At 49.4% G+C, this 9696-nt stretch overlaps 1 protein-coding gene across 2 annotated transcripts in view; it reads left to right on the top strand.

The window, feature by feature from the left end:
• The first annotated feature begins 5512 nt into the window (after positions 1-5512).
• Positions 5513-9696, top strand: part of LOC105287539 (protein vein) — a 318479-nt gene continuing 314295 nt past the window's right edge. The window contains exon 1 of one of the 2 annotated variants that reach the window (XM_011353130.3): positions 5513-8523. In XM_011353130.3, the coding sequence (XP_011351432.1) occupies positions 7362-8523 (1162 nt within the window). In that variant the 5' untranslated portion in view covers positions 5513-7361. The remainder of the gene's footprint in view (positions 8524-9696) is intronic. The other variant, XM_020034337.2, reaches the window with a different exon arrangement.

Here is a 9696-nt window from a genome sequence, read left to right as displayed (position 1 = left end):
AAGCAACCTAAAACGTAGTGGAAAATATTTTATGTTAAACTTGAAAAAGAAATGCCGTAAACTTTTCGGATAATCCAACATAAACGTTCTCGCTCTTACATTTCCTCTGCACTTGCGCATATGTAAGATTTCCCGTCCCCGGAGCGGAGCGCGCAATAAAATCCTCCGTCCTTCTTTCTCGTCGTGCGGAATTGCTTGCAGATCATCTCGGCGGACGACGCTGTTTATCGTGCACGACGTGCGAGATATCATCATGGTAAGGCCGATGATCGTATGTCCTGCAATCGAACAGCCGATTATTTCGTCCGATGAATCACGTCTCCGCTCGGCGTCGCGGGGATCCGCGCCGCGTTACAGAGCTCGCGCGCGTTCGCACATCCGTCTTTCTAACTTTCTAGAAATTCCGGTCTCTGTGCGCGATTCATGGTGAATATTAGCGAGAGATCGAGACGGAGCGAACCGGGATGAAAACGAGAGCTCCGAGAGTGCGTCTCAATTAATGACGGAAACTGAAAGCCCCGCGAACCAAGAAACTCGCCGCGATTCTATGAGCTTTCTCCGGCAGTACAGAAGGATTGCATTGCAATTGGCGATCGCAGTTGTTGCTCGATCGCTGGTTACTGAGAGCAGTGGAAATTGCTACTGGCAACAAATACAACAGTCTAACGTCAACTTCTTTTCAATGAAATCGTCATTGATGCCGATAGTTGAATGGAAGAGAATAATAAAGATTTTAGTGACCATGCGTTACTTCAATTCAGTTTAAGAGAGTGCATACAGGATGAGGAACATCCTTATCGCCATTCGAAATGATGTCCTTCTCATTTGCAGTTTGAGCGATCGGGAAGTGCGCCGATGAAAAGCGTCTCGATAAAAATGCACGAAAGCTCGTCTTTCGTCGAAGCACTCATGGGACACCTACGGGCACGCGCAGTGCCATTTTTATTTGCGTTTCGCTCGCAAGGAGAATCTCGCGAGAATTGGAGGATATATTCTTACGTATCCTTATAGGCATACCTCTTCCCACACTTTTAGAACAAGTCAACGAGAAATGACGCTGCGTCTCTCTTCCGATCGCGTTTCTGAGATGTTCTCGAGTGAAATCGAATCTCTATGCCCTGGAACACGTTTGTGCGTTCGTCGTTCGTTCGTACATTCATTTGCTGTTAGCGAAAGAGTCGCGATTCGCATCCGCAAACGCGTTTCTGCATTATGTGCGCGCGAAAAGCTCGTGCTTTATGCAGGCCGCGGCGGGCGACGCGTTCGCCGTTTGCTGCGAATTTCTCAGCTAATTTTCATGCAATCCACCTCGGCCGAAATTGGAATAAACGTCCGTGCTGTTTTTTAAGATTCAGAAAGTTGCGAGTAATCCTGGCGCCTTTATCCGCCGCGGCGATGCTACCTCGACGATTCGATTAACTTACTTATGAAGAATCAAAACGTGGATATTGTCCGCGAAACTTTGAATCGCCGAACTTTGAATTGCCATTCTCTTCTCTTCGGCCGCAATCCTTATAATTTATTGTTCAAGTTTTAAATACCTTCCAACCGAATCTCTCTCAATCTAAAGTTGCGTTAAAATCTTCATATACTTGAGAAATTGACTGAAACATCTGGATCCGTTAGCTCGGCGCATCTTTGGAGCTCCATTCGTCAAAATTCTCTTTAACGTTTAACAATTTTGTTGTTTCGTAAAGAGAAAGAGGGGAAAACGTTTGGCTAATTTACAAATTGGGCCGTTTGATATTTAACAATAAGTGTTATCCTTGAATGTCTTCGAGGCTCCCATTGTCAAAGTTTCTTTATTAGACTGTTTTTAAAAGAAAAACGCTGAAAACATGTATAAATTGAGATATTCAAACGTTTCGGCGGTTCGAAAAGATACATGTGATTGTCACAAACTGCTTTGTAAAGTCCGTCTCGCAACCGCAAAGGGTTGATGCATGGACAGATGGTCGGTGGAGCGCGTTGGAAGAACGGAGTGGCTTTATCCCAACGAAACTCGCGTCTTTCCTTGCTACGCCACAAGAGTTTACTCGATCGGCGAAACCTCTGTTGGGCTGTATTGGGATTGGCGAAAACGCAACTGGTAGCCACGATAAAAATATACCTCGCGGCTTATCCGCAGAATGCACGCTCGAATTCAGCTGTAAATCTCACTCCGCTTATCATTTATACTCTTCTCGCGTACTGAAAAGAATATCACGATACGAATCGTGTCAAATGAAGAGCCGAGATACGTTCTCCAACAGTGATATAATTAGTTATTTACGTTAGTGAGACTATTCAGGTAACATTTGAATGATTCAGGATCCAAGAACCAAGTTGAACAAAATTGTCACAATACAGTGTACGATACCGGTGTTTCATTCACGAGCATCTATTATGAGACCAGTTTAACTTTTCACTGAATAATCTTTATCCGCGAATCCGAGAGAGATACAGAAAAGTCATGATGCATTTGCGTCTGTATTTTGCATCAAGACATTAATGATAGAACGACAGTCCAGTCAAGATCTCAATGTGCTTCTTCAACATTTATCGCGATTGAAAATCTCGCGGTGGAAGCGCACGTTGCGATCGCCAATAATGCAAAAGCTCGCGGTGAAGCGGATACAGTGATTACAGAAGGTCGCACGCGGGACAATCGGCCATCCCATCGAAATCGATGGATCACCCTGGATGCGAATCCGAGGGACGAATTCGGCGAGGCGGGATGATTCGCGCGCGCGTTTTGCGTACTTGCGTATGTATAGCTGACTGCTCTTGGAGCCGAGGCTCGCCGAGTAATTCGATATTCGGCAAAGCGTCGCCGATCGAGCGTGCACTCCTCCCTCGCGTAATGCGCCTTGCCGATCGATCGGTTAATCGATCGGTCAACGATCGTCCGCGCTTCGCCGGATGTCTCGCGCTCCGCGGCACGGAACCGAATTTCGATTACGATTCGCGCCGCGGCCGAGTCGCGTCCGTGCGGACATCAAACGCACTTTACCCGAGCAAGTATTCTGGTTATAATCAACGAAACTCGGTACGCGTCAAGCCGAGAGCATGGAAAAATTGTGCGCAAAACGTGTGATAAAAGATGTAACTCTATTTATCTAAACTACATAATGTGGGTATTATCGGATATTTTCATTAAGTAATACTGCGGCGCGTTCATTATATAACGATACTTTAAGTTTTCATCCTCCATTCATGGAATATTATTCACGGAATATTGTATAAAATAATAAAGTATTTTATACAAACGTAATTTATATTTTAACATAAAACAATGTATTGTGTTGTTCATATTTATGAAAAGAAAAATAAGATTGATCAAATAATAAATATGTAGGAGGAGGAATATTCAGTGATACCAAAGGAAATATTGTGTTGTTTATGAAAGGAAAAAGATGAACCAAGTACTAAATATATATAACAGAATGCGCATTAGATTTAAAATTTAAGGTAATTTTATTATATTCTGGGTGGATGTTTTTATATTTCGACAAGAAATATTGTACTCTTTCAGTGATATTTCTTGATTTATCCAAATATTATTTATCGCTTTACATCATTTGTTTTATACCAAAAGTTATTTTCATCTAACAAGGGACCAAACATCATAACAATGTTAACAGATACCCAGAAATTTATATGTCACGTTTGGATATTTATAGAATAAATATTCTGTACGAAATTTGGAACGCAATAAAACGGGATTTCTTTCAGAGTTCAACATATCTAAAACAAATACGTTTATACAAAGAAAAATATTCTTAACACGACGCAAACTGGCTAGAAACAATTTGACTAATAGGCGAAACTGGACGATCCCGAAATAGAATATCTGATTAATTAATCTCGACGAAGATAATACAGGGGGAAAATTGACGAGGGATGAAAATGTAAACTAAATTTGCCGGAATAAATCGCATGTCCGTCATTTGTCATGTCGTCAACGATGCCTAATTATACAGTAACGGTATTATTATTCACGCCAGAAAAAAGCGTCGCCATGCGTATGCAGTAACGGTCTTTGAATAGGAATTTAATAGAATTCATTATTAAACTATCGACTACTAGCCAAAATGTGTGGTTTGTCCGTGCCAGGAATAACGCTGTATTGCACGAAATAACTGAATGAAATGTCAATCATGCGTGTATAAAAAATGATATATCAAAATTTTACACATGGAACTTGATCTTGTGAGGGTTGCTTAATGGGGTGGGTTGCTACTTCAAATGCATTTTGTATACGCTGTTTGCAACTTGCGATAGGTACTTACTACTGCACTTGCATCTCAGAAAGCATAGCGCGATATTATGCACTCTTCAATCAAATTAGGAGAACGTAAAGGTGCTTTAATTACAGTCTCGTATTTCAGAAACTTACTGAACCAAGAAATACCGCCGGATTTATGAAAGCCAACGTAATTGTAATCTTTCAATTGCTTCTCTTAAGTGTATACCGTTCACGTTAAAAATGACTTTATGCATCACGAGTCGCGGTAAATTACGTTGCGATCATGCGGATATTCGATAGATCCGACAGAGCATGGAGCTTTTGCGCGCGCGGGAAAGTGCGAGAGGAAAGACATTAAGAGATCGCCGCTGCGCGCGTTAATTACGGCGCGCGGCGCGCTTAAGTGTCGCCATTTAGCCCGGGATTAATCTGTCACGCGGCGAGCGTGAAAAACTATCCGTTTAAGAGGCCGACTCTCGTGGAGGACCGTTTGATTGGCAGTTCTCGAGACGGAGGGAAGGAAAAAGAGAGGCAGAAAGAGAGAGAGAGAGAGTGCGAGAGAGACGAAGGATCCCTCCGCGGTGTGCGCGCTCTTTCTCGCGCTCGCATTTATAAAGCCTCTTCGCTCGCGCGTATATTCGACTCGGAAGTGGTGCGAAGAGAGCGACCGAGAGACGGGAGAGGATCGGGAAGCGGAGCGGAGGAGAAAGACTTTATTTTCGGTAGTCCGATGACGTTCACCAGCTCGCGCGAGCAAAGAGGAGCGCGGTCCGGCACGGACGAAGATGAAGACGACGTAAAAGAAGAAGGAGAAGAAGAAGGAGAAGAAAAAGAAGGAGAAGAAGATGAAGAAGAGGGCACCTCCGAACACAATTTAAAAGATGACGAACAGCCGTACAAGCGAAAAGCACGACTGAATACGAGAGGAAAAGAGAGAAAGAGAGCGCTGTCTCTCTCGCTCGCGCGGAGGACAGGCGGACAGGCGGACGACGTAGGTTCCGGAGGAAAAGGGAGAACAACAAGAGGAACGGAGAGACGACGAAGAAACTCGGGAGCGACACAGAGAAAGAGAGAGATAGCGAGGGGGAAGCGTGAGAGCGGGACGGGGCTGGAGGAGGACCGTGAGGATCACGCGTGCGGTTCCTTCGGTTGTTAGGTCGTTGTTATACAGGTTCTTAAAGGCCCGTCGTCGCTCTCTCCGCGCTCCGTCTCGCTCTCGCGCGAACGCGTTGCGCGCGCAAGACTCGACCGGCGTCCGCCAGACGCCGCTGGCGCTGTGGCCGGCCTCGGTCTGCGCGAGCGGGCCGCTCAGTCTAATTTGAACCGTCGCGCGCGCCCGACGCGGGGCCACCGACGACTCTCTCTCTCTCCCTACCTCCGGGCCTCTCGCGCGACACGCGTGACACGCGAGGCGCCTCGTGTGTGCATGCCGCGTGCGACACGCGCGAAACGAACCCCCCCGTCGCCGGACACTACCTCGTCCGCGCGATCCGCGCGATTATTCTTCAGAGGAAGAAGCGATTACTCACGCGCGCGCGCGCGCGCGCGTGCGAGAGAGAGAGGGAGATTGTAAAAAAATAGGAAAGATCTAGGGGATTGAGAACGAGAGAGAAAGTTGGAAAACAGAACAGGGACGAAAGGGGTGCGATAACACGCTGGTGACTTTCATTATTTTCGTCGTTGTCATCGTCATCGTTATCGTCATCGTCAGCTTTATCGTCATTTTCGTATTCGTTGCCGTCGTCCTTCTTTGCGCGATATCGGCGAGGGTGGCCCGCTCCGATAAGCGGAGCTGTGCGCGGTGCGACGCGCGCGTCGGAGTGGTTAGCTGCGGCCGAGAAAGAGTGCAGTGCGCGCGCGAGCGAGCGAGCGAACGGATGGGCGGGTGGTCGCACAACTTGAGAGAGAGAGAAAGAAAGCTGCAGGCGTCTCGTGGATATATTTAAATAGTGTCTCGTCGGTTGGTCAGAGAGGAAGCCGAGAAGACGTTTTCTTCGTCGACGTCGTGCTGGTCGTCGTGCTCGTCTTCGTCGTCCTCATCATCGTCGTCGTCGCCGTCATCTTTGCCGTCCTCATATTCCCGTTCTCGATGTCGCGACGCCCGACTTGACAGTGTCCTCTCTCTCCCTTTCTTTCTCACTTGCGCATTTCCCGCTTCGGAGTGCAACGCGACACCGAGTCTCGGACAGCGCGACTTGTGCTGACGGGACGACCGTTCACGGAATCTCGTTCGATTCGATGTTGTTGAAGATTCGAAGAGGATCAACGCGTCTGACGGTCACGGGTGTTTCCTGCTGTGAGATTGATCGGTTCCGTTCACCCGCAAACGCGAGCAAGCACGTGGACTAGAGAACTGCTGTACTCGTCGTACGGCCGGCACGTAGAAGTTGATCGGTTATCAAGAATCGGAAATCCCCCTTGTACGAAAACGTAGGGGGACTCGTGGTGGGACAATCGACGGAGGAATCCCGGTTTCAAGAAGTCGGGTCGAGGATGATGATCGTGCCACTCGCGAGTCATAATGATAAGGAACTGTGAGGGGGGATCGATGCTGGTTGTCGCGTCCGCGATCGTCGCAGTCGTCGGTCGGGGTCACCTGCGATAATACAAGACACCCCCGCCGAGGAGGAACACAGAGACAGGGGAGGGAGAGAGAAGCGGCCGCGTGGTGCGGCTCGCCACGGCTGTCTGCCTCCGCCGGCTGTGAGAATGAGGAGATTTGCGTCGCGTAGGATGAAGACGAGTGTGGCAGAAGCACCGACGTCTCACTACCGGCGGTACAACACCTCGTGAGGAGCGCGACTGGACTCCGCGAACGGAAGAGGAAGCTGGCCAGAAGTCATTGATCCGACGGAGCGGGACGAGTCGCGAATCGTCTCGACCGTACAAGTGACCAGTCGCGAGGAACAACGAGAGGAACTGGACTCGGTTAACTCGTGGGTCCCGCGAGTGGACTTGCGGCAGCGAAAGGGGCCCGTTCTCCCCGAGCTCTCGTGGGACGAGGACGACGAAGAGAAGGAGAAGGAGGAGGTGAAGGAAGAGAAGGGGGCGAAGAAGCGCGCGTGCCACTGTGCGAGTCGGGGTGACCGAGGTGTCGACCTCACCCCCCCGATCACACCGCTAATCAGGTCGGATGATGTGGGCGCCTCTGCTTTTGGCCGGGTTCTTAAGCGGCTGGTGGGGCGCACTCGCGCTCGCTGCGGCACCCCCCGCCATTCGGGACACCCTCGGGAAGACGACGACGACGACGAGCGTCACCATCATCGAGGCGGAGCAGCATCGTTCACCGTTGATGAGCGTCCTGGACGGGGCCATTGATGGCGAGATATCAAAGTATACGCGCGGGGAAAATCGGTACCATCACCCGGAGTACTCGTTCTCCGAGACTTCCAGTGCCGCACGTCGTGACCTTGACGAAATCTTGCCACCCGACGATCGTGCGAATAACCATGCGAATGATCGCGCGAGCTCATCGAATCCGGGGATGGAACTTCCCGGACTGGTGGAGGAACGGAGTTTGCGAACGAGCAACGACGCGAACTCACATCGGTGCACCTCCATGATCCACGAAGGATCGTCGCCCGATGCGGTTCCCGGCAACGGGGCGGCGGAGCGCGTCCGCATCTTTCACCCCGAGATGAACGAGTCCGGTCTGACCCGCGCGCCCCGTCACTCCTCGACGCAGGAGCCTTTCGCGTATCCGCTACCGATGGAATCGTCGATGGAGCGGCCGCGGATCGCCCGATCGGCGAAGCAACGACCAAAGAACCGCACCAGGGCGGATTCGCCGCGCGAGCAGCGACGCCGATGCAGGAACAAGGACAGGGGTTGCCGCGGGCAGAACTGGTGCCCGGACCTCGACGTGGGCAATCGCGCGTACCTGGCGCCCACCGTGTTCGAGGGCAAGGCCCGCAGCATGTCGTCGCGTAAGTCCGGCGTGAACTACGCGGTGACATTCGAGGTGAAGCAGGTCTATAAGAGCCAACCGGGCTTCCCGCCGCTGCAGAAGAACGACAGCGTGCGGCTGCACTTCCGCGACAAATCGGCGCCCGGGAAGTCAACCGTGTGCGGCGGCCACGAGGCCGTCGCTGCCGGCAACAAGGGCAGCAAGCAGCAACAGCAAGAGCAGCGCGATAATCCGAGTGGTGTGGTGCGAGCCAATATTAAAAGGGGCAAAGTGTATCTAGTGTTTGTGAATCGCGTGGGACCCAGGAACTTCACGATCCTCGGCGAGCCGGTGATCCGAAGCAAGAAGAACGAACAGGCCGTCCAGGCTGTCGTTCGGCCGGATTACGGTGAGTCCCAAAAATTACGTATAATATTACGCGAGGTTACATGCTCGGTCAGAGATCGCGAGAGGCAATCGCGATCGATCGCATGCCAATAGCAAGCGATAATCTCGAAGATTGTTCGACGAAAAGCTTGTGCGAGCCGCGTCGTATGCTCCGAATTTTGTGGCCGATAATGTTGAAAGATATTTGTGCACATCTCAAAGCCAGTCTGAGAAATGTACTTTGTATGCTTGTCTTGTCGATAAAATGGCTATTGATTCGGCAAGTAGGTTCTTCCTGTTTTCTCTGGATTTTTCTTATTTTGGCACTTGTTGCGCTTTTTACGCTTCAAGTCTTCGATTTATCGCGCCGTTTATCACGGAGTTAATTCTTTCTGGAGCAGAAATTTCCTTTCCTTTTGCTCATTTTTACGAGATGTAATACCTGATAGCATAGCCGCTGTTGCATGTTATTTGATTGCATAGTAAATTTTCTTTCGGGACACTCAGCTTTTTGAAATGGAGATTCTCACATGGAGCGGTAGTTAACGCCGCTCTCGAGCGCAGTGTTAATTAATTCGTTAATTGGAGGGTTGTCGTGCTGCAAAATATGCATTTAGAATGCGTGTACGATTCTGAATAATTTACAATTAAGTGCTCCAGTTTCGAGCTGCTAAACAATAACCCTCGTCTGAAAGGGATTAATAGGTAAAGTCATTATTCGGCGAAGACCGCATTCCTGCAGTGATTGCTACTGCGAGTGGTTTTTGCGATCTGCAAGTCCCGCTGCTCCGAAGAAATCGATAAAAACAATCATAAAATCGCAGCAAACGAGTTTGCAGTATGCGCATTATGCTTTCATGTGATCGTAAATAGGTAAATCTCCTCTTTGTTTTACGCAAACAGTCATCTCTTCTTACATTATCGCACGCGATATTATTATGCGCAACGTGACATTCCTCGTCGGGAAAGGGGCGTTCTCCTTCGAGGGGCCATTAATCTCGGAACGTCGCCACTCTTGTCGAAATGAAACACGCGTTCAAATATCGCAGGAAATGGTTTCCCGGGATTTTTCACCAGTGAATATCACTCCGCAAAATATAGCAATATACGGTATCGTCGTACGTTCGAGCGAACGAAAGAATTAACGTTTCCCCAAGGGCGTGTGGGCTGGAGCAAACAGGAGCGCGCATTGCGG

The sequence above is a fragment of the Ooceraea biroi genome, chromosome 5 (genome assembly GCF_003672135.1).
Source record: "Ooceraea biroi isolate clonal line C1 chromosome 5, Obir_v5.4, whole genome shotgun sequence".
NCBI classification, from domain to species: domain Eukaryota; kingdom Metazoa; phylum Arthropoda; class Insecta; order Hymenoptera; family Formicidae; genus Ooceraea; species Ooceraea biroi.
This window is presented reverse-complemented; position numbering and strand designations above follow the sequence as displayed.